At 39.1% G+C, this 25,190-nt stretch overlaps 1 protein-coding gene across 2 annotated transcripts; it reads left to right on the top strand.

The window, feature by feature from the left end:
* Positions 1 to 3,532: 3,532 nt before the first annotated feature.
* On the top strand, positions 3,533 to 23,668 carry NUDT4 (nudix hydrolase 4). 2 transcript variants are annotated; one of them, XM_063075528.1, is made up of 5 exons: positions 3,533 to 4,036; positions 16,376 to 16,486; positions 17,878 to 17,922; positions 20,458 to 20,542; positions 20,831 to 23,668. In XM_063075528.1, the coding sequence occupies exons 1-5, from the start codon at positions 3,938 to 3,940 to the stop codon at positions 21,031 to 21,033; spliced, it is 543 nt and encodes a 180-aa protein (XP_062931598.1). In that variant the 5' UTR covers positions 3,533 to 3,937; the 3' UTR covers positions 21,034 to 23,668. The 2 variants fall into 2 exon arrangements, with proteins under 2 accessions (XP_062931598.1, XP_062931597.1); XM_063075527.1 differs by having other exon boundaries at positions 20,455 to 20,542.
* Positions 23,669 to 25,190: the final 1,522 nt, after the last annotated feature.

Here is a 25,190-nt window from a genome sequence, read left to right as displayed (position 1 = left end):
TTCCATTTCCCACTTTAAGAACTTCTCTTTTGGATCCCATCTTAAACAACAAAGTTCCCTTTTCATTTTAAAATTAAAAGAAACTGCTGTGTTAGAATAGAACACATACAAAATAAAAATTACCATGTAATAGAAGCAGCAGGACAAGCTCACGGTAATACCATGCAGGAGTTAAGAACTTGGACTGTGAAGAGAGCACGCTGCTAGTTTCTAAGCCTGTAAAATGGGGACAGTAAATAGTAGCTACCTCATAGGGCTGCTGCTGGGGTCATTCAAGTGAGATTATGTAAAGCACTATCTAATACTCATTAAAGAATAGCTATTATTATCATTAGCATAGAAGAGATCATTTTCATTATCACAGTTTTAACATGAGAAGGAACTTACCTTACGGGCACATTCTGAGTCAATTACAAGAGAAGGCAGCAAGCGCTCTACATAGCAGGGATCATACCTTCTCCAAGATACTCTGCTATACTGTTAAAAGGACCCAGGCGAAATGTTTCCCTCTCTGAAAGTTTGAAATATTTCAATATTGTATAAGAAATGGCTCTGTGTATAATAAATTCTATGTAAGACAATACTGTGGTAAGTGAACTAAACAGAGATTAATCTGAAATTGGACTCTGATCCCTAAGTGAACCATCCGGTATAGCCCAGTCCTTACTGGCCTTGCAGAGGAAAAACAAGCCTGTGTCTATCTCAACTGTGATCTGGCTGGATATGATCTAAGCTTTGAACAGTGCCTAAGCACATATCAGATGCATAATATGTATTAAACAATACTAAGCAGGGGAGCTTTGGGCTGGGGCGTGCACCCTGATACTGAGGAACTGACTTAGGAAAATGAAAACCTATCATTATAATTCAGCCTTACTCTAGTCTCTCTTATTTGGGGGGTGGGAGGGTGTGGGAGCTGGCCAATATGGGGATCCAAACCCTTGACCTTGGTGTTACAAGGCTGTGTTCTAACTGAGCTAACCGGTCAGCCCTATGTTCTCACTTAGTCAAACAAGTATCCTTTTCTGTTAGTTCTCTCTCAAATAATTGCAAAAAACAAAGAGGAAAATACAGTGTGTAGGGGAATGGGGGTTATTTATATTATCAAAACATTCTTCGGTTTAAATAATTCATTGCAGCATTTATTTTACTTATTTTTTTGGCAGCTGGAAGGTAAAGGGGATCTAAGCCTTTGATCTTGGTGCTATCAGCACCATAGGCTCACCAAGCTTGCTAACTGGCCAGCCCTCATTCCCTCCCTGCATAGCCCTCTCCAAGCACCTGGTTCTCTCTATTACTCTTCTCTTTGAGGAAAGGGGAAGAAAAGAAGAGATCTTCAAGGAGAATTGCCTTGATAACAACATCTTATATTTCTCCAAATGCTTTACAGTTTCAAAGCACTTTCAGACTCACTGTGGTATCTTAGGCAAGCCTTCTGCAAGATGCTTTCAATCATATTATACCCATTTGAAAGGTAAGAAACCTGAGACTCAGAGACAACGCAAATTTATATAGTAATTGATGCATGTGAGAACTGAAGCCAAAGTTTTTTTGACCAAGACCAGTCGCCTAGAAGCTGAAACAAGTGGCCCTGGGTTCACACTCACTGGTTTTGTCCTATTGCTTTTCTTCTCAACAGCAATTTGGTTCCAAACATCTTTCTCTTTCCTTCTCAATTAATTTTGATCCATGCAAAAGTCTTGAGTGAACCAACATTCAATCAGCTATTATCTGTTGAGCACCAGATAGGAGCCAGATCTCTGAAGAGTTTTAAGAAAAAAAAGGACCATAGTGATTATTGATGTGAACAAAGTATCTAAAAATAATATTTGAATTTTAGCCATACTAGGGTTCCTAGCTAAGTGTGTTCTGCCCGAAAACTTCAAGTGGCTTCAATAAGAAAGCTAAAGCTTAGAAAATGTCTCTGCACAGCCTTGATAAGATGTCCAGTTGTGCTGAAGCCTCATTCCTTAAATCACTTATTCAACATTCACTCATTCTGCAAACTTGCATCTGCAGGGCTCTGGGGCTAATAAAATGAGTTAGATGCAGCAGTACCAAATCTAAAGGAGGTCAGAGTCTAGAATGGAAAGACCAGTGCCCTGCCCTGAGCTCCCCAAGGGTCCCCAGGCTTTCAGTGGTCAGGCCTCACTGCCTGAGATGGAGCCAGCTTCCCTTCCCCTCTGCAGCCACAAGGGCCTTCTTTCATTTCTTAGCACTCTTCTCACGCCCTGCCCCACTGGGCTTTGCATACATCTTAGTTCCCTTTGCCTTGAAAGTTCATCAGCTCTTGGTCTACTTAGCTCCTCCTCCTCCTTCAGCCCTCAGCTCCTGCCCTGCTGTCTGTCCCAGGAAGCTTTTTCTGACTTGCAGATCTGATCAAATCTGCTTATGAAACCCTCCACCACCTTAGACCTCATCACATTTGTAGTTTACAAGGAAAAATTTGTGAGATTGTTTAGTATTTGCTCTCAGGTGCCTAAGTTCCTGGAGGGGCAGGGGCTGACTGATTTGTTAGATGCCTGTGCTTAGCACACAGTAGGCCCTCCAGGAATGAAAAATAAACCAACCAAGAAAGGGACGTGCCCAGACCTAAGCAATCTGGGCCTCCGTGGTAGGGCAGAATGGAGTGAATGAGGGGTTCTCTTGAGGTTCCTTAACACCAGGCCTCCTAACTCCTATCTTAGCCCTTCCATAACACTCTCAAATGTAGAGATTGTTTGTCCCAAGTCCCCAAAAGAGTGTCAACTTCCAGAGAGCAGAAATTCCATTATACTTAGTGTTGTAGCCCCTGCATCCAGCAGTCCTTGTTACTTAGCATGAGGTACATTTACTTAATAAATATTAGCCATTGCCAGTATTAATGGAATACATTCTGGAAGGTGGAACAAGTGGGGGATCTTATAGACAGCTTCAAAGAAATGTTCAAGCTTGAGCTGACTCTCGAAAGAATACAAGCCACCCCCCAACGAAAGGTTTAAATAAAATTCCTCCTCTTCCGGGAAAACAAACAAACAAAAACCCTTAATGTTTTAACCTTTCTCGGCCTTTAGTATCCTCTCTCCTCGCTTTACACAGGAGAATTCTGGACGTGTCTAGTCAGCGCAGAGTCTCTGCAGTCGCTGCAATGCCTCTTGGCATTTCCTGACCAGGGTGCAACTTTGCTGCGGATGTATGTAGTTAATTCCCCTCTCGTGGAGATGATATTTAGGGTCTCTCAGGGGAAAGTCGCGGGATTTATAAACAGGGAAGAAGGGCAGCTGGGTTTCCTTTCATTCACTGGCACTTTATCGGGGTAAGGTCACTGCCCGCTCGGCTCCAGCACCAGCCCCGAGGCCCCGCCGAACCGGAGCCCTGGAGCGCGCGACCCCGCCCACTGGCGGCGGGGGCCACACCCCCGCCTCCCGCCCCGCCGCAACGGTCCCCGTACGCAGGCGCAGTGGAGCGCGCAGGGCGGGGCGCGCGAGGGGCGGGGCGAGCGCGGGCCTCGCTTAAATAGGGGCGGAGGGGGAGGCGCGCAGCCGCCGCGGCGCTGTTGCCCACTCGGCACCGGTTCTCGGAACTGCCTCCCGGTGGCGCGAGCCTGCAGCTCCCGAGCCTCGCTCTTCTCCTGGCGGCAGCGGCAGGAGGCTGCGGAGGCGAGCGGGCAGCGGGCTCCATGGAGAGCGGCGGTCGCCCGAGCAGAGGTGGCGCTTTCATCTCGGCACCCGGGCCCCAGTGACCGACACTCGCGTTCTGCACCGCGTCGGAGCGGCCGCCGGCTCCGGGACTGACCGGCTTCGCTGCCCCTCCGGTTGCCACCGCCTCTCCTCGCCTGCCAGCGCGCCCGGCGCCCCTGCGCCCCGACTCGCCCTCGCCCCTAATCCCCGGCGGGGTGGCGGCGGCCGGAGCCCCGCAACGGCGGCCGGAGCAGCAGCGGCAGCAAGAGCCGGCCTCTATGATGAAGTTCAAGCCCAACCAGACGCGGACCTATGACCGCGAGGGCTTCAAGAAGCGGGCGGCGTGCCTGTGCTTCCGGAGCGAGCAGGAGGACGAGGTGAGGCCGGCCGGCGCGTACGCTGCCCTCCTTGGGGGCGCCAGGGACGGCGGGGAAGGGGGGCGGGGGTCCTTCCCCTTCCCCCCCCCGACCCTCCGTCTGGCTGCTGGGCTGGGAGGGATTAGCCCCCCTTCCTCCTTCCCGCCCGCCCGCCCTCCTTCCTTCCTCTGGGTTGATAGAGGAGACAAAGGGGCTCGCCCAGCCCGACGTTCTCCGTCTGGGCCCTCGTGAGGTCCGGGGCTGAGAAGCCTCCTGTTCCCGGGAGGGGCCCGGGCCGTGAAGGTCTCCCCTAGCGAGAGTCACCATCTTAACGTGCGACTTGAGCTCAAAGCCGGATAAACCTCGAGGGCTAACGGAGAGGGTAGAAATGGCGTGAGTGTTGCAGAGCCCTCCTGCTGCTTTTGCATTTTCCTTCCGTGTTACGGCAGTTTGCGTTTTCGGATTAAATCGAGGCATGTTTGTGGAGTAGCAGAATCCTCGTACTTTAAAATGAAAATCCCTTCGGTCTGGTTTTGGCAATTTCAGCTTTAAGTGGATCCATTAACTCACAAGCAGTTGGCATAATTATACTTGATTTTTCAAAACGGCGTCCTCTTGTAAAGTTTTCTGATTGCAGAAAGATGGTTATTGGAAAATGTGGAGTAACGCCAAAAGGGAGAAGATGGACTGGAGGTGGGCAAAGTTGCTGTTTTCATACAGTCATCTCTAGCGCTCAGTGTATTTATCAAGGCTTCTTTGCTGTTGGGCTTGACATCTGGAAGTGCAGGCAATCAGTCTTGTCTAATTTACCCATCTGCATCGGGTTGATAGTGAGGCCCTTGGGGTTTCCCTGGAGAGCGGTTTTTAACTTATTTCATTTACATTTATTTAATTTTAAAATGGCTCACTGTTTTAGATTTGTTTAGAGCAATAATAGTCGTTTAGCAGCTGATCAAAATCTTTTAGCATTGCCATTCCTAAAATGATTAGACACGGAAAAAGTTAACATTTTGAGTTCCGCTTCCATAACCAACTATGTCCAGTAAAATACTAGACTGAAGCTGGAGATGGGAATTTAATGGCTTCTTGTTGCTACTCCTTGTAGTTATGATAAGTGTGACATAGTGTACACTCGGTGGCTTAGTTGTTCTTGTTAACAAAAATCAAGTGCTTGACAATTCTGCTCTTCAAACTCTTGCTTTTGTTTTTTGAAAAGAAACCAAGTCCTTTAGGTTGGTTGATCAGTGCTCAGTCAGGGGCTTTGAAGTGTTAAACCTAAATCCTGAAGGAGTTTCCAGGGAAACAGTCTGTATCTTCGTGATGAAGCTACTAAGGAGAGCTAGAAACTACCAGGTGAAAGGTTTTTAATATTTACAAAGTGAACAAGGTGAACAAGCATTAAGTGCATTTCAGAAAAAAAAAAGATTTAGGTCTTTGAGGGAGTAGCCATGTTAGGGCAAAGCAAATTTTGAATGTAGAATAGCCAAAAGTGATAAGGTAGGGCAAGGATATTGTATGACGCGCTCACCATTGTATAATCAATCATATTTGAACGCTGACAAGGTGCATTGCGAGAAGAAAGTTTGTTACATTTAATCCTTTTAACATTTGGAGGTGGTGCTGGTTATTCCTGTTTTATAGATGAGGAGACAGTTGGAAGGCATAACTACTTTGCCCAAATTACACAGGAAGTGGTAGGGTCAGAATTCAGGATCTGGTCCCTACTGTTTGTTGAATGAGTGAGGTTTTGTGAGGCTAAGCTTGGAAGCCTTTCTGATGATAACTGAAGTCTAGCCGTAATGTGAACTTGGAATTCAGGCTTTGTAAAAATATAAATCCCTAAGGAAAAATATGGGGGATTGCAGGAAATTGAAATGATCTGTATTGTGAATATGGTAAAGCAAAGTGACAAGAGCTTCAGGAATTACCTTACCTTTCTACTGTAATAAATAATACTAAATTCATAGCCTGTAGTTGAGTCAAGAGACTAGTGCCATTAGACAAAGTAAGGAGCAAGATTTGGAAAATACATTAGAGAAATCCGTCATGTAGAACTTTGTAAATCTGAGAATCCAAACGAGTCTCTGAGGGAAGACTCTGGAATTCTCTAAGTAAAATGCACAGCCAGCTTTAACATCTGTTTTAGCTCTTCAGAATCGTTATTTCTGTGGTGATATATAGTTGAGGCTCTTTCTATTACATGGTAGTTACAGAATAAACTCTTGTTAGCTTTCCTGGACACCTTACTGTTTTGCTAGGAATTTGTTCCCACTCTGTTGAAATTACATTGCCAGCCTTACAAGAATAGGATACAAACCAGCTTGAACCCACCTCTCTTTAGCTAATAGGTGAGAAATGTTTCCCTCTACTGGGTTAAGAACACTAAGATCCTAGTTAAGAGATTTATTTATTTGTTTATTTATTTATTTAATTTTTTTTTTTTTTGGCACCTGGCTGGTACAAGATAAAATTCTGGACCTTGGTGTTATCAGCACCATGCTCCAACCAACTGAGCTAACCGGCCAGCCCCTGATTAGGAAATTTACATGTATGTTTTATTTGGGGATGAAACATTTATAGAGTATAAATTGAAATAAAAGAGTGCTGTTTGACCCCCAGAAGCTGTGCAGTGCTCTCATATGGCTCTGCCTGTAATGGAGTCCTCAGTAAGTCATACTTTTGAATAGGTTGTTCTGGAATATAACGTCGTCCCAACAGCAGTCTATTTCCTTTTGGAGGTGGCTTTATATTTTTTTCCATTTCATCGTTTTTCTGCCCTGTGAGGTAAATAAGAATTAGCATTTGTGTAGGAAGAAATGAGGTAGCAGAGGTACACTGTGCAAGGTCACAGAAACTGGCAGATCTTTTTGAGACCAGGTCCTTTGTTTCTAAATCTCATGTTTATTTGACCTGGCTCTGCAGCTAGTTATTTCTCTGGAGAACCACCCTCAGCTTTGGCAGTTGGGCTTCCAGACAAGCCCACAGATAATTGTCCCATACAGTAGCTGGGCTACTGTGTTGTACAGTGAAAGATGACAGTACCTTTATGAATAGGTAACCCGACATGTGTTCCATTGAACATATTTGCATATGTGTTAATTTGAAGAGATAATGCAAAGATGAAAAGTCTCAGCTCCTAAGACACATTCTGTAGGGGAGGCTCAGACAAATGACTGGTAGAAAGGAATATAAAGTAAAATGAAAGTGCCGTCAGGTGCTCTGGGGCTAAGATCCAATGTGAGTCATTTGGAGTTGGATTTCAGTTGAGTGGGAAAGGAGGGACCGAGCATCCCAAGTAGAGTAAGACCAGGGACTGTGATCTAGTTGGGCTGCAGCTTAGGACAGCATTAAACAAGTAATAGTTGAAAAACTAAGCACCTGAAATGTAAGGCTAAGAAGTTGCTAGGCAAGAAAGGAACTCTAGTTTTGAACAAAGAACATTTAGATTTTAGATGTATTCAAGCTTGACAGTGATCTGGAAGCAAAATAGGATAGACTTCTAAGGGGAGAAATAGAAATGACTTGATCCTGGGTGGAATCCAGGCCTGGTTGCAAGAGAGGCATTAATAGGTCAGTCTTAACTGACCACTACTCGTCCATTGGACTTGTTACTGCCTCTTCTACGGATGGTCTGCTATAATGCTGAATATATATATTCCTGAAAAATCTGAGTTCTACAAAATAATGCAGTAAAACTAAGACTCGGTGGGAAAGGTAGAGTCTCAAAACCTAAAACTGAACCTAGAACTCCAAAACCAGAGCTCTAATAACTAACAGTTCTTGTACTGGCCAGCCACTGGGGGGAGGGCGGGGATATAAACAGTAACAGTCCTAATAAGAATCAGTCAACCCTGTTCAGATGTATACTCTTGGACTAATACTACCTCAAAGATTTAAGTCCTTGAAGATATTTGCTTCATGGAGAGCACTTGCATTAAAATTAAATACAGTCCAAAGGTAGCCTTTTTTGAAGGTCATCAGCCTCTTCATCACTGTGTGTAGCTCTCCAACATCTAAAGAAGGGCTTTGTAGGCCCACCAAACCAGCCACTTCCTTCAAAGGAAGGCACTTCTGTAGAATTTTTGTCGGTTTTTTTTCTTAGGATCTTCGTATATCAAGGCTTTCTCTAATTGTGAAAAAGCTTACTACCCCATCACTTCAAAACATTGATGTGCTAGGAGGAAATGTCATGATCAACCTGACTCACCATTACTGATAATACATCTATCTGCCAGTGCCGTATAATCTAATTTGGGTTAAATATAGCTTAGCAGAAGGAATTGTTATTTGTGATTCTCTGTGCCTCTGTAGTCCAAAAAGTAATACCTTAATAATAGCAGTAGGTAACTGGTTAGTACTTATAACTATTGTTGTTACCTATGTTCTATTAAAATATCTGTGTGTAGTGGCTGTTCCTAATATGCTGCTAGTCTAATTTTGGCTAAATTCCTGTGAAATAGTTAACTATAGTAGAGGTAAGTTATCTCATAGTTTTTCATTATAATGTCCTGATTCATAATAATGTGGGAAGGAGGGACAACCCCAAAACAGCTTATAAGCTACAACTCATATAATAAAACTCTTGATTCTTAGATTTAGAGATCACTTGAGGGGTTCTCTGGATAGCTTCTCCCCTCCCCCACCCCTAGAACAGAAGTGGTAATCTGTAGTGGTTAGTTGCTCCCAGAGGCAGCCCATGACCAGTAGCAGTTTTAGGGGTAAAAGCTGAAACACAAATGGCAATTTGGGGGCCAGCTGGTTAGAGAGGATTAATGATCGCATGTACCTCTGGTGGCATAACTGCATTACATAGACATTGAACACCATTTTTTAGTTTGCACACTCTTACATGTCTCCAGTGAGATGTTGGATGAAATAGGGTATAGAAACAATATAACTGGACCTGTTGGATGATATAGTGTATAGAAATAATAGATCATTCCAATTCACAGACAAACCATCTGGTAAGCTCAGGGCTGGTTCCAAGTTGACCACTGTCAGTACACTATTGATACTTAAATATCAATAAATACTTTCATTCTACATGCTTAAAACAGTGTCTAGGAAAAAGGTATGAGAAATGACTCTACAATGCAAGGGGAGTGGAAAGAGGGGGTAAGGTGGATGTAGTAGCGGGAGTATGTAAGTGATGGTGGTCAGGTTGAATGGACAAAGAAGAGATGTTTCCATTTTTCACCACTCTAAGAGCTTTGGGGTTCGAGTGTGATTCAAGTCTGGTTCTACAACCTGGTGGAATAAGTAGCTTCCCCCTTTTATAAATCTTTCCTTTGGTCTGAGCCCTCGTTTATCTGGAAGGTTGGATGTCTACTTCCATCTCTGTCATCTTATCACTAATGTGACAGATTGCCAACTTCATGGATTCGGAACATCTAATAGAAATTTAAAGCCTTTGAATGACCATGTATGGTTCTATCAGCTGTGAGCGTGTCTTCTTACTGAATGAGCTTTTATAACCCATCTTTGTTACTTCAGTAGTACCATTTTTAGAGCATTAATTAGCTTACTAACTATATTATAGAGCTAGTAGATTTGAGGATGTTATAGAAATGTCTAGATGGTTGTTAGTATACTTTTGGAAGTATTGAATGATAATGCTTTGTGTTATGGTTCTGTAGATTTAGATTCTATCAGTGTTTGTGGGAGGGGCTTAGGAGAGCTGCCCATTGTCTGAAATCAATATAATTGCAAGGAAAACAAGCATTGTGTTTAATTTTATTATGATTCAGTAAATGGCTTCCCCAAAACAAACTTTAAAAAGCCCTTATAATAAATTGTGCTGAGACTTGTTCAGATTTCTACATGTGTAGAAGATATTAGCAGTTTGCTTTGCACGTGGGCTTTTAGTAGAAAAGGTATAATGAAACTGAGAAACCTGAGTATATATGTAGTAAAAACACTCACTGTGCTTAGTAACTGCATTCCGAAAGTTCATGTAAAGAAAGTTTTAGTTGTTGACTATACCAGGCATTTTCATTAGTCTCAAAAAAAAAATTTTGTGAAAAGGAAGACTTTAAATTTGCAGTAACAGAAAGGTGTGTTTTCTCTGGTTGTTTAATATTGGGAAACTAATCTCTTATCTGGCTTAGAAAACTCTTAATTAGAAGAAGATAGCTAAATCTTGTATGGTGAAAGTATACCTTCTTATTAATTTAGACCTTTGGAAAACAGTGCTGAATGGACTCTTGATTTTTTTAATTTGCATTCTTTTTACAAAACAATTTTTTTTTTTTTTTTTTTTTGACAGCTGGCTGGGAAATCTGAACTAGCTTTAGTAATTCTAAAAAAGTGTAGTCCAGAAAAATCTAGATCAACGGTTGTCATCTTCACCAAATTCCAAGCAACTTCAACTTTAGAAAAGGCTTAATTCTTTCTGATTTCTTGATAGTTCTGGAGTGATAATGTGCCACTACAGTACATCTCACTAGCACCATCCCCAATTATTGTAATATAATCTTAGGCTTTTTAACTTGGCAAAACCCTTTTCTGGAAAGAGAAATGGTCCTATAGCTATAATATTGAAAACTTTAAAATGCTGTGTAAACATAAAATTGGCTTTCATGTGTGTAACCTTAACAACCCTCTAAAATAGAGCAGGTGTAAGGGTGCTTGGAGCTATGTAGTAGATATTTAGAAAACACAGGTTCAGGGCCGACCCCGTGGCGCACTTGGGAGAGTGCGGCGCTGGGAGCGCAGCAGTGCTCCCACCGCCGCGGGTTCGGATCCTATATAAGGATGGCCGGTGCGCCCGCGGTGCGGCGGTCACAAAAGACAAAAAAAAAAAAAAAAGAAAAGAAAAGAAAACACAGGTTCAGGGGCGGGCCAGTGGCTCACTTGGGAGAGTGCGGTGCTGATTAACACCAAGGCCACGGGTTCAGATCCTATATAGGGATGGCCGGTTCACTCACTGGCTGGGCGTGGTGCTGACAACACCAAGTCAAGGGTTGAGATCCCCTTACCGGTCATCTTTAAAAAAAAAAAAAAAAAAATAGAAAACACAGGTTCACATGTGTTCATCTTAAATCTCAACACCTTGCCTAAAAATAGTAATTTTGTCTTCTGTTGTATGCCTAATTAAAATATAAACAGTGGTATCAACTCCTCATCAGTATTGTTCTTGTGCTGGGGACAGTTGGTGTGCTTTCATAGCCTTTCCTCATGCCCATGACAGGCGCCAGTTAACTGGGGTTACCTGCTGTCCCATGAGCTGGCATCAGGTTAAAAACCTGTTCACTCATTTTTATGGCGGGGGGGGGGGGGGGGGTGTTTTAATTGGCTTTATCTCTGCTCATGCTATTTAGATATATTTCTCCCACCCAGGCAGACATGCGTCATGGCCCTGTCTGTTCTCTTGTCTGTGGAGTGTATCCCTCAATTCTTGCTCTTTCTTCATCACCACCTCCCCCACCCCCACCCCCCAAATGTGCCCTTGCCCTCATTTGGACTCCTCAATGAAGTACTTGAGATGAATGAGCAAATATTTAATGAAATCTAAATGAAATTCATACCATCACCATCACACCTGCATCAAATCTCTTCTTCTTCTTTTTTTTTTTTTTTTTTTTTTGTCTTTTTCATGACCGGCACTGAGCCAGTGAGTGCACCGGCCATTCCTATATAGGATCCGAACCCGTGGTGGGAGCGCATGGCACTCCCAGCGCCACACTCTCCCGAGTGCGCCACGGGCTCGGCCCTCAAATCTCTTTTCTTAAGTTAGTTTAGATGCCAGTCATTTCTGTACCACAGGTATTAAGTATTCATTTAAATTGATCTTTTTTTGAAAGATATATTTGAAGTTAATGATTTGATCAAATTTAATCTTTTGGGAATGTCAAGGGACTTGGGTAATAAGTTATTGGACCAAATCACTTGTCCAAAATTTATATAGATCTGTTGCCAATATAGATTTACATAGATCTATATTTTCTTGCTATTTTCAGCCACAAAATATCGTACCTACTATGTGACTTTATTCTTCCATCCCACCTCCAAGAATGTAAGCTCTTTGAGAGAGACATCTATATTCATCTTTCCATAACCTAGAGGTCCTTGTTCAACATCTCAAAATTAGTAAATGTGGAACAAAATTAGTAACTTTTTTCTCCAAAGTGCTTCTCCTTAAGCTGGACAGTTTATGCTGAATTATTATTTATTTGACAAGAGTTAAAGACTGTTATCTAGAGAATGAAGATTGTAAAGACAATGTGAATGGATTTAGTTTGGATGCCATGTACATGATACTTTTTTTTTTTTGTACTAGCTTATTTTCATGATTCTGGTTTTCTTTTGGAAAGAGCTTTAAAGTGATAATCTTTCTTTCTTTCTTTTTTTTTTTTTTTGGTGGGCCAGTACAGGGATTGAACTGTGGACCTTAGTGTTATCAGCAGCGTACTCTAACCAACTGAGATAACTGTCCTAAAGTGGTAATCTTCTTCATGGAATTATAAATTGATAAATGACTAACAGTTACGTGTTTTACCTGGTCTGAAAAAAATGTGCCTTTAAGATGCTGTAGATCAATGTTGTCCAATATGTAGCCACTACTCACATGTGGCACTTGAAATATGACTATTGGACTGAGGAACAGAATTTTTTATTTTATTTAATCTTAAATTTAAATAGGCATATGATGCTAGTGGTGACTGTGTTAGCCAGTGCAGTTCTAGAATCTCAAAAAGAACAAAAAGTCCAAAAGTAGCACGGTTTAGGATAGACTGGGATTATTGACAGGTCAGGGGCATGTAGGAGCTCAGTTCCATCTGCTAGTTTGTCAGTCTTGATGAGTAGACAAGTGCCTTCTGCAACATACTGGTTTTCAAATCTACCATTACCAAAAGATGGACGTCAACAAATCTTTCTTAAGCTAGTAGTTTAGATGTCAATTATTTCTATGCCATAGATAATAATTACTCATTTAAATCGATCATTCCCCCCGCCCCAGTGATACATTTGAAGTTAATGGTTTGATTAAATGTAATCTTTTTGGGGTCTGGCTGGTTAACTCAGTTGGTTAGAGCATGGGTTATGACACAAAATCATACAGCCAGCCACCAAAAAACAAAGAAAAAAATAAATTTAATCTTTTTGGAATGTAATGGTACTCTTGCATGATAAATTCTTGGATTTGGCTAAATCACTTGTTCAAAATGTATATAGATCTGTTTTCATGAGGCTTTCTAAAAAGTAATTTATGGAAGGGAGATGTTGAACCATGCAGGAGTCCCATGTCACTGGTTTTTGGAAAAAAAGTTTAGTCATATGTTAATGTCCTGCATATAAAGGTTTGGTTTTAACTCCGAAGCTTAAATGTTCAGAAAAAGAAACTATACTAATGGATTTTTCAACATTATTAAACCTTATATAATTTAGTTCTAAAGACTATCTTGGAGAATTAGGAACATATTAGTCATTGACCTGGATACACAACACTTTGAATTTCATTTTTCCAGGACTCAAACATTTTGAATATCCATGGTTTTAACACAACCTGTTTACTAAATGAGGATGTACTTTTCAGTGGGTAGCCAACTTCATAATGGGACAGGATAATCAAGAAAGTTGCCTACAGAGCATAGAATTGTGTAGCAAGAGTTTCATCCAGGCAGAAGAAACTAGGCTTCTAACTCTGCAGTCAGGACCAGTAGCTGCTGTCTGCTTTTCCAGTCATGCGAGATATGTAGACCTTAAACATTTTTACTTTAACTTAAAAGCTTACATTTGTCAGTCTTAATATTGGGCCCAAAGCCTTTGATTACCATAGATCCTCAATAAGCCTCCCTTTGGAATAAAATATAAAGGTTTTGAAATCTGATTTGCAGTTTGACTTTATTTAAAATAGAATTTGAGAATAGAGACTCTTGCAGGCTCTTTCTGGATTTTTTATTTCCTTTTTCAAATCTTTTATAGTAGTCTCATCCGTACTTAATTTGATATCAGTTTTTAATAGCCCATCTTTTTTTTTTTTTTTTTTGAAGATGACTGGTAAGGGGATCTTAGCCCTTGACTTGGTTCTCCCAAGTGAGCCACGGATCAGCCCTAATAGCCCACCTTTAATGAATCTTTGCAGAGTCTTTTGGATACATTTCTTTCTGCCCTCATTTCATCATTAATTCTCAGTAATTATAAAATAAGAACAACTGGCATAATTTGGGAATAAGCCTAATTCTTGGTAGGCTGATTCAGCTTAACCAGTGGAAGAACAGAGAGCTAGTAATAGCCAACAGTGAGTGCTTAGGGCAGGATCTAAGATGTTTAATACTTATTAACACTCAACATTTCTACAAGGATAGTTATTTCTCTTTACAGACAAGGAAGCTGATTTACTTACAGATAGTTTATTAGCCCATCATTGTGTATATCAAGGTATGAAACAAGTTCAAACCTGTGTCTTCTAGTACTTGCTAGACTTGCTTACTCTGGCTGTTTAGTTTTTAATTTTGATACTTAAGCCCTATTTTCTAATATTTAAGAAAGCTTAAATTTATGGCTGTCTTAAATTTCATTTTGCCAAAATTGCTATATTTAGACCTGATGATACCTTCAAAGACAGCCATTAATATTTCAGCTAAGTCTTTGTCAACTGTTATGTTAATTGGCAGTGCTTTCTCCAGATTTGCCACTGTTCTGCCAGTTATTGGCTTGAAGGAATGGTATTGGTGGAAGCAGTAGAGTCCTGACTATATCAAGAATGAGAGAAACGATGCTGACCCCTTGAGCATTAATTGGTCGTTGCTCCAAAGTGCTGCTTTTGGTATGTCCATAGGCAGAGGGTGTGCTGCTTTCCCAGTGATGGGGTTATATGCCCAAATAGGTATTATCTTAGCTTCCAACTCAGTGTTTTGGGGGTTGGGGAGAAAGGTGGGAGTTGCTGAACTGCTGTCAGCCTGAAACGCTTAACAGTTGTGGAAGGCTAAGTGCCTGTCATTTACCTCAAGTAGGAGGTGACACCTGTGTGGCTGTGAACTCTTAAGGGCCAGCAGCTCCTCTGGCAGTAGGGAGAGTAGAGCAGATAGAACTGCTGGCATGTATGTCAAAAAAAGTCAGTGCCCATGCTGAAGCTTAAACTTTGTTCTCAACGTGATGTATTTTTCTAGGGAGAACTCTAAATTTACTTTAAGGCAGTATACTACAATAATTTTGCAAACATTTCTGTTCAAGTTGGTTAAGGCACTTTTACCTTCATAATATCACTTGATTGTTTATCATAGCTTTTTTTTTTTTTTTTTTTTTAACTTGAGTGACTTTCAAACTAACCTAGCCCACAAATTTTCATTTATAAGATGCATATATAATACCTGTTTTGGGTACTGTTAAAAAGTTATCCTCTTGGTTATTTGTCTGTGCTAATATAGTGGGTTGCTTTTTTTAAAAAAGGGTTTACATACTTCAAGCTTAATGCTATTCTTGATTAGGGTCCATAGACTTTTCCCGTTAAGGGCCAGAAAAATCATTTAGGCTTTGCAGGTTATACAGTCTCTGTCACAACTACTCACCTCTGCTGTTGCAGCACAGAGGCAACCATGGATAATATGTAAAAATGAATGAATAGCTGGATTCTAACAAAATTGCATCTATGGACACTGAAATTTGAATTTCACATAATCAAAAAATGTAAAACCCATTTTTATTTAGCTCACAGACTGTACAAAAACAGGTGGTGGGTTATAGTTTGCCAGTCCTATTCCAGGTCATAAATTATAGCTGCTTGTTATCAAAGTGGAGCTACTTTTGCTCATTTATTACAAGTTTGGAATATGAAGAGCGCCTCTTTCCACCCAATCATAAGAATAAAAATAACAAGCACTCTGAATCACACATTGGGTTTACATGCGTTTCACTATTCCTTTCTCACAGCATCCGTCATCTTCTAAGTATTCTTACATTTTGTAGGTGAGGGAACAGAGTGACCTGCTTGTGGTCATATTTCCTTGAATTTGGAAGAAAAACTAAAGATTCTGTAACTAAAGAATAACTCATGTGACCACAAACCTCAGTACACACAACCCTAGAGCTAATAAACCATGTCTCTGCTTTTAACCTTTGTTACAGTGTCCAAAAATTGGAGTTCTACTAATTGAATCTGGTAGTTTTAGTGACTTCATTAGGTACAGAATGATTTAGTAATGTGATCATGTTAATGTTGAATTCTGATTTCAGAAAGATGGTGTTTACGAAGGCTGTCCATTGCTTTTCTGTGGTATATAACATGTACCCCTAATAATGTAAACGAAATGAAAAGATGGGTTAATCTAGAATAGAGTGAAAACCTTGCAGAGGTTTGAGAATGTTTATATCCATAGTGCTTGTCAGGCTGGAAGAATACACTGATGGTTGGCCTTGCAGGTGCTGTTGGTGAGCAGCAGTCGGTACCCCGACCAGTGGATTGTCCCAGGAGGAGGAATGGAGCCCGAAGAGGAGCCTGGTGGCGCCGCCGTGAGGGAAGTTTATGAGGAGGTGAGACGAGCAGTGGTTTGTGTGTTCTCCTTTCACATTTTGAGGTTTTACAGGAGAGGCTTCTGTGTGAGGTTTACAAACATGGCAGTTTGCTACATAACACTAAGGCAAGAGGACAGGCAGGTCACAGGAGTGCTTTTTTTGTTGTCTGATGCAACATTTTAAAGCACATGACTATAGTTAGCATTTTGCTAAGCAGATTATTTTTTTACCTGGTAAAACAGAGCTAAAATCAATGTGGAAGTCCCCCAGAATTGTATAACAGGCAACTTCCTGTTGATAAGATTTATTGTTTGATATACATTCAGTGTAAAACAGGATGGTCTTGTCTCAGAGCAAGGTTGGTATTAACGCTGAACAAGAATGCACAGAGACATTAATCATGTGCTATAATTCTTCAGTGAATAAGAAGCAAATGGCTTTTATTTAACTTGTTTCTTAAAGTTGAGTAAAATGTGGTGCACACTTGTGCATAAGAGCACACATGTCCAGCTTGTCTTACATTTATATAATAATAGATACAACTTACTTTTACTCATAGGCAAAACAGAACAGAAGTGCCATAAAAAATTATTAAACAGCAGTTCTGGTATAAAAGGGAAGTGAATGCTCTCATTGGGCTTTGGTGTATAGCCTGAAAGGTTCCATAGATGTGGGTCTTGAGGATGAGCAGTTTCCTTAGGGAAGAACACATTTTATATTATTTATTATTTATTTATTTAGGCAGCTGCCCAGTAAGGGGATCTGAAACCTTGACCTTGGTGTTATCAACCCGTGCTCTAACCAGCTGGGCAAACTGGCCAGCCACACGTTTTAGGTAGAATATTTCCTCTACTTAAAACAGTATGTACCAGTGTATTAGTTTGTAGGAAGGATTTGAATGGGGAATACACTGAAATGGTAGTCAGTCTGGTACAGTATGCGAGGTATAAGAAATGAGGACTTGGCAGTAGAAGCATGTAGAAAGAATTGTACCTCCTGACCCAAGTGAAAAGAAAGGAGAAAGACAGATCTTTAAGAAGGGGGAAGAGTCTATTTACTTAATTAGTTCATACAGAAAAGTCTGTTTTCATTCATGAAGCTTGTCCAAAATTGGTAGCAAGTCTAATTTTTGATCAGTCCTTGCAACTTATGAAATAAGTGACAATAAATCTGATCAACAGGAAGTTGCAGTGTGGAACAAATTAAGCTATGTTTCATAGCAAACCACAGGTCATGAATCTTGACACAACCAAAAAACCTCACAGAAGCAGGAAGAATGGTGATTTGGTATGGGAGGGCCTATTGTGTTTATATTTAAAATTGAAATAGCCAGAGTATAACTTGTGTAAAACTTTTATTACTGTGAAAAGGTAAGCATTTTACATTTCATCTTTTTTTTTTTTAAATAGGCTGGAGTCAAAGGAAAATTAGGCAGACTCCTGGGCATTTTTGAGGTGAGTTACAAAAGTAATCCTCTCTTTGCTGGTAATAGAATTAATGATTACTTCTTAATCAGCCAGATGATCTGGCAGCAGCCTGAACCAGACATTCCTCTATCAGTAGACAAGTCAGTCATAAGGATTAGGAGGGAGGTAAGTAAAAGCAACTGAACTAGTTTATATACCATCAATTTTATACAGCATTGTATGGTAGTAATTACTTCTGTTTGACTGTATAAAGGAGGTGATACAGAAAGATTTATCTTTTAGGTCACTGCATACTGTTTAGATACAGACTTTTTAGGAGGTATAATATCTTCAGTATCACCTAAGAGCTTAAGGCTCTTGTGGATTCTGTCTGGAAATGTACCCATTGATTTCAGCACATAACATTAGACAAAAAACATAATGACTTTATCCTTAAAGGACTATATGAACTTACAAAACTCAGGTACGTGGAATAGATAGATGCTTATGAGAATAGAATTCTCTTGCATATATAATCCCTTATTTTTTTGAGGGCAGAATGGAATTTTTAGGGAGTGAATTTAAAAGTGAAGGGTACTCTACAGAAGTCAGGGAGAAAAGTCAGTTCCTGAGAGTCAAGCTATTCTCAAGTGTGTTTTCATCCAAGATTCAGATCTAGATGCATAGTATACAAGAAACATGGTGACCTTCCTTTTTTCAAAATTCTATTTAAGTGTTAGCTTAGTCTTTCTGGTAGAACCATATAAATTTTTATTTTTAAGCCTTTAGGAATTCAGAAAAAATCTACAACACTTGGTTGAATTGATGACTCATCAGAATACAGAATATTATATAAAGCCTTTGAGGTACTATTCACACTTTCTAGAACTCAGCACTTGCTTTTACCCAGTTAAATAGCACCATCTCCTGGTTAAACTGAAAAACATTGAGGTTTTTCTGCGATTCAAATTCTACAATTCACATATTGTGGTAGAAATAACACTTATCAATATGCTGACAAAGTTTTCAAAGAAAACTTCTCACATTATAAACAAAGCTTGTATAATATGGGAAGGAAGATAACAGTATTAAGTGCTTTACAAATACTACTTAACAGAAAATATCAATTAATGTACCTTTCCCCTTAGAAAATATAAGGAAAAATTAGAATTGCCCTGCCTATTCACCCCATTGATTTTAATGAATTTGTGAATATAACAATTAAATGTATTGATTCGCCAGATGTATTAGTCTGTTTTTGTTGCTTATAACAAAGTACACTAAACTTGGTGATTTATAAAGAAAATGAAATTTATTGCTTACAGTTTCTGAAGCTAAGAAATCCAAAGTCTGTCTGGTGGTGGTGACAGTGACCCATTGGTCTTACATTGCAAGATGGTGGAAGCAGAGAGAGCAAAAGGCAGACTCTCCTCTTCTTTTAAAGCTCACAGAACCTCATCTCTGACCACCATTATTAATCTATTCACTACTACTGCATGGTCCTATAATCCAATCACCTCTTCAAGGCTCCACCGTTCAATTGCCATAATAGGATTTCCCGCCCTCTTAACAGTCACAGTGGGGGCCAAGTTTCTAATACATAAAACTTTGGGGACACAATTCAACCTTCAGGGAGTTTGGGGGGTATATAATTCAATCCACTATACCAGATGTAGAAATAAGACGACTGATTCTTAAAAATAATGAAAGATAATGTTTTAAGTGACAGATGTCTCTAATTTATTGCTGTTCTTATTCCTTCCCAAAGATGGAATACACTGTATCAGGGCAGTTATCTGAAGTCTTAACTACAGCAAACAAGGCTAGATTAAATTGGGGTGAAGGTGGGCCTCTTCATTTTAAGGCCAACTTGTGTTTAACACAGAGACAAGACTAGGTGCCAATTTTAACATGGGTAAAAAATGAGTTTGAGTATATAATATTCCAGAAATACTCAACCCAGGTATTCTCAACCCTGACTATACATAGTTCATCTGGGAGCTTTTAAAATATCAGCACTTCAGGTCTCTTCCCAGGCTAATTGAATCGGTTTCCAAAAAAAAAAAATCATTCATCCTGAGTGATACAGCCAAGGTTGAAAAGTGCCAGTTTAGGTTAGTAGGGCTACGCCTTATGTGCATTTTGATAAAACTCTTAAGAGGAATGTTCTAAAGGAGCTGGAGCTGTTTGCACTACAGAGGGAGGCCCTGATAGCACTGAAGCGTTGTCAGGATTAGCCCCCAGGACCTAGGATAAAAACTACAGGAATGCAGTTCTTTTAATGTAGATTCCATTCAAATCTTTAAGATTTTCTTTATGAAAATAATATCAAATATACAGAAATCAAAGTGTTAAGTTTAGTATTGGAGCTAATTTCACAATTGGTGGTGGTGAAGCTCCAATTCTGGTCTTTTTTTAACTTTTAAGTGTTTTGTCTTGCATAAACTCACTTCGAGTATATTTGCCTGGGAAATAGGTTGTACTAATCAGCAATATGCCAGAACTGATTTTTTTTTTGCCTTGGAAATGTGTCCATGGTTAGTTCCTGTAGATTAAAATGCTTTTCTTTTTATATTCAAGCAGAACCAAGACCGAAAGCACAGAACATATGTTTATGTTCTTACAGTCACTGAAATATTAGAAGATTGGGAAGATTCTGTTAATATAGGTAAGTTCCTGTTTCTTTTGCTGTCTGAATTCTCTTAATTCACGTACTAGATACTTAGACCCAATTTCCATCTTAAATCATTTTTGGCTAGTTTTCTTTTAGAGAAGGGAAGATGAATATATATCTCCACATTTGAATTATCTTAAAATTCTTCCCTAACATATTGTTGTGTAAGCCATTTCTTTAAAAAACAAGTTGTTATTTGTAGGGGAGTGAGGGGACATTGTTATTAGGGTATTGCTTTTTAAAATTAACTTGTGTGGTAACCAATGTCATACTGTTCTCTAGGCAGGAAGAGAGAGTGGTTCAAAGTAGAAGATGCAATCAAAGTTCTCCAGTGTCATAAACCTGTACATGCAGAATATCTGGAAAAACTGAAGCTGGGTTGTTCTCCAACCAATGGAAATACCACAGTCCCTTCCCTTCCAGATAATAACACCTTGTTTGTAACTGCTGCACAGACCTCTGGGTTGCCATCTAGTATAAGATAGAGAGAATTGGAAAGACCTTTCCCACCATGTGCAGTCTCATGGGGAGAGGCTTATTTTCCTTGGTAAACATCTGAATGAGGCTTGCAAACTGTCTGAATTTTCCATGCAGGGTTTTCAAACAATTTGCATGTTTTTCAGATGCTTTCAAATCTTTTTTTTTAAAAAGTGTAAAATATTTTAATAAGCCAAAGCCATGTGGAATTTTTTTTAGATGCCTTAACTGTTCCCCATCCCCAACCATATATTCTTGGTTATCAATTTTTTGCAGCATTTTTTCAGTTTTTTGTCCATTTGACATCAGTCTGGTTTCTTTTGTCAGATCAGATTACTTCTGGGTAAATTTTCCCTCTAAATTGTTTTCTCATTAATAGCATTAATGTATTATTCATCAAATCCTTCTGTGGTAGGAATTAATGAACAATATTCTTGGTATTAAAGAGATCCATCCATCCTAAAACTTTTTATAGGTTGACAATTTTAACTTATAAATTGCAGATTTGGGCTATTTCTGTTTGGTCCAATAACTGTTTTGACAAAGAAGTTAATTTGCTATTTTTGGGAATTTGTCAACTCATATGTCTGAATTTTTACAACTCATGTCACTAACTTTGATATGGATATTTCCCCTATACAATAGTAGTTTAACATGAAGTATACCTCTGTAGAGTTGTTTAGGGAAATATTGTTCACAAAATGCATGTAGTAAATACATCTTATCATGAAGACTATATTCATGGAATTTTATTTAGCATGCTCAGTTGCCAATTCCCTTTATCAATAATCTCTTTACACAGAATATCTTGGAACCATATTTTCCTCAATGTGAATTGCTTTTAAAACATTTTCAGTTTTTTAATTTAGTGACACCTCTTCAGTTAAACTCTCTTGTTTACCAGTAACCACAAAATTGGAGTCTAACCTTAAATGCCAGTCAGTGATGACTGCATCACCATTGTGTAAAATGGCCTTCTTGCTGTTCAGACTTAAGATTGTTAGGGTACCGTAGAATGTCTCCTTTTCTAGGTTGTCCGTAGGTACTATATTTGTCACATAACTAACTTTTGGGGTAGTAGGACATACCTGAATGAAGAATTATTTTGTCTTATACTTGTCTTTATACTCACTTAAAATCAAGAATCCTATCTAAAACACATAGGTACCTTGTCTGAAACTCCTGTACCTCCCCAACCAGGTCAGAAATGAGGTGGGAGGAAAAATCTTTGACTAAAATGTGGGGAAGGAGAGAGTGAAAGATCATTTTTAAAGTAGACTTTTAGCCTTTTGTAAATATTATAACTGTTGAGTATAAAGTAGAAAATAAGTATAGTTAAAACATTTGTTCTACAAGTTGTTCACCTTTAAAAATATAATTGCTGCTAAAAATAGAATGCTGTTACACTTAAGGAAAATTGGTGCCACTTTGAAAATGAGATCTTGTGCCATAAATGCAGCTGAACTAAATATAAATGTTAGTTCACAAATTAATTCTGTCAAAAGAATGAGTAAAGTAGAAAAACTTTTAACCAATGACATTTCATTCTAAATTATATAGTGTGATCAAACATGATCGCCCAGATTTTTATATTTTTCTTTGTACAGATGTTATGTATTCTGGGTATTTTTTAAAAAGGAAACATTTTAAATCCCACAAATTGACACTTTAGTCTTCAGTGGACTAAAATTTTTTTTCTCAGTAATCTTTGAAGTTTCTTTAAATTATATACTTAGCATAGCAGAGAAACTGGATTGTTTTTGTATATAAGACTGCTTCTACCTGAAATGCTGTCACAAGTACTTGGGGAGGTTTATCTTGTATATGATATTCTTAGAGGTAATAATGCATGAACTTGTTTTATAAACTCTTGGACTATGTATTTGACATGTAAAATATGTACAGTATTAATGTCAACCATCTCTTAAAGTTAGCCTATAAATATTGTATAATTTTCTTTGGTCAGAAACATTTGGACTAAGTAGTGCCACTTGGGTCAGGATTTTCTTCAGTGCCATTTAGCAAACCAACTGTCTTTAGTCTATGCAACTAGCAAATGTTTGTGTAATGCAACAGAATACTTTACAGTTTTCACTTTAAATTTCACATGAAGCATTCTTCACTATTCTTCTGTAACCCACTCTAGCAAAACTAGAGGAAAAGCCCTAAGATTTATTTCTATTAAGAGAAAAAGCTAATGTTTTCAGGCTAAGTAGTTGAATCTACTAAAAATAACAGTGTCTACTATCTCAACACTCCAAAGTCTGTGAGCGTTGGGACTGTTATTTGTGCTTTTTTGTGGGTTAGTTTAATTAAATCGGGCAGCTAAAATTTTCAGTTCCATGTGCCTCCTAAATAAAAAACAAAATACTTATAAATTGACTTACAAAAATAGAAACTGTCCTGCATGTTGTTGTTTGGGTTTTTTTTGTTGTTTTTGTAAACAGATGACATTTCCAGCCAGCCACATGTCATCCAATTTTCTGTCAATCACACTCTTGCATAAGGCAGCAGAACTGAAGGGAAGAAATGATTGTTGTACACACTGAATTGCTTTGCATGGTCTCATTTGAAATAACTGGTGTAAGAATCTTGACCTTTTTTTTATATTTGGAAACATCAAATAAAAATAGAAATAAATGATCTTTGTGTGTGTATGTGTGTTTTTTAAAATAAACAATAGATTTGCAAACAGTCAACTTCTGAAAGTTAAGGTACATGCTTTTGATTTTGAAATGTATATTTAAAGTGGATATCCAGGGGGAAACCTATACCTTTCAGTGCAGAATGCATTGCTTCCTCAACCATGGGTTTATGCTGTGTTCAAATATTCAACCTAACCACATTCACACTCCAAACTTGCATGGCATTCTGCCGTAACAACTTTACTCTTTCTCATCGATGGTCATAATGCATTATCTTTTTGGTGGCTGGCTGGTATGGGGATCAGAACATTATCTCTTACAAGCGGTACATTTGTACACTTTATGGTCCTGGTAGAATTACTGGGTTAAAAGAAACTGTCCACTACGAAGGTGTTGTCAGTACTCTCCTGATAACTATTTTCCGTCTTATTTTTGCCAATCTAATGGTGTACCATCTTGATTGTCTGATTTATTGCTATCTCCCCCCCCCCCCCCGCCCAGGGTTGTGTTAAAATATTTTAATGATCAAGAGCTCTTATCCTAGATTTCCTTTATTCTAATATGTTGCAGAAACTTCCTGCACTACTATCATTGTAATTATTGCAGCTCTGTTTGAAAGGGTAACTGTCTAGGCACACACACACATCCATTAGGTTTCCCGAAACATACTGTTTACCCAAGACCAACTTTAAAATCATCATGTAGAAGTTACTCAAATGTCGTTTCATTTTTGATTAGGATAGTTAAGTTGGAGGAAAACAGAAGCTTGGCACTTCCAATGAAGTCTTCACATTAGAGTTAAGTTCTCTATCGGTCTCTTTAAGCAGAATTTTGTAGACAATCACATAGGACTAAACATCAGTTTTTTAAAAGTATTTTTAATGAATTGGTTATACCTACAATGTTGCTCTGTAGTTGTCTCAAATGAAGTTTCCAACCATTTCATGAATTCTTAGTGTTTACCAACAGCTGCACAATAACCAACATCTGCTTTATGCCTAGCATTGGTGGTAACAGCACAGAACAAGTTTCTGCCCTCAGGGAGCTTATATTCTAGTGGGGTAGAGATAAGTGACTTGTCTTAAGTGTTTATTTTTACATCAGAAGTTCCTAACATCTTTCAAGGTTTTACAGTTTTTTATATACTGACTTACAACATCTCCAAAAGCAATAAAATTTTATTTTAAAATATCCCCCGCCGAATACTTAGCAACATTTTACATGGAGCTGTAGAGCATAAATCAGATGATTGAAAAGTAATCTCATCCCTGGTGCTACTTTCTCACTGCTTTAATACCTTCCTGACTAGTGCCATTGGCTAAATTCTGGCAGTAATATGAGAGTCCCTATGGCCTGCATTAGCAAGACACAGCAAAGATGCAAATACTCAAAGGTTCTCTGTCTTTTTACCAGGAACTAATCTTCAATTCCTCTACTTTAATGTGAGTTCAGCGAATTACAATTCTGAAAGTTACTTAAGTCTTATGCATTTGTAACTCCTGACAAACATCTCTGTAGAT

This window comes from Cynocephalus volans, chromosome 12 (assembly GCF_027409185.1).
Source record: "Cynocephalus volans isolate mCynVol1 chromosome 12, mCynVol1.pri, whole genome shotgun sequence".
NCBI lineage: Eukaryota > Metazoa > Chordata > Mammalia > Dermoptera > Cynocephalidae > Cynocephalus > Cynocephalus volans.
This window is presented reverse-complemented; position numbering and strand designations above follow the sequence as displayed.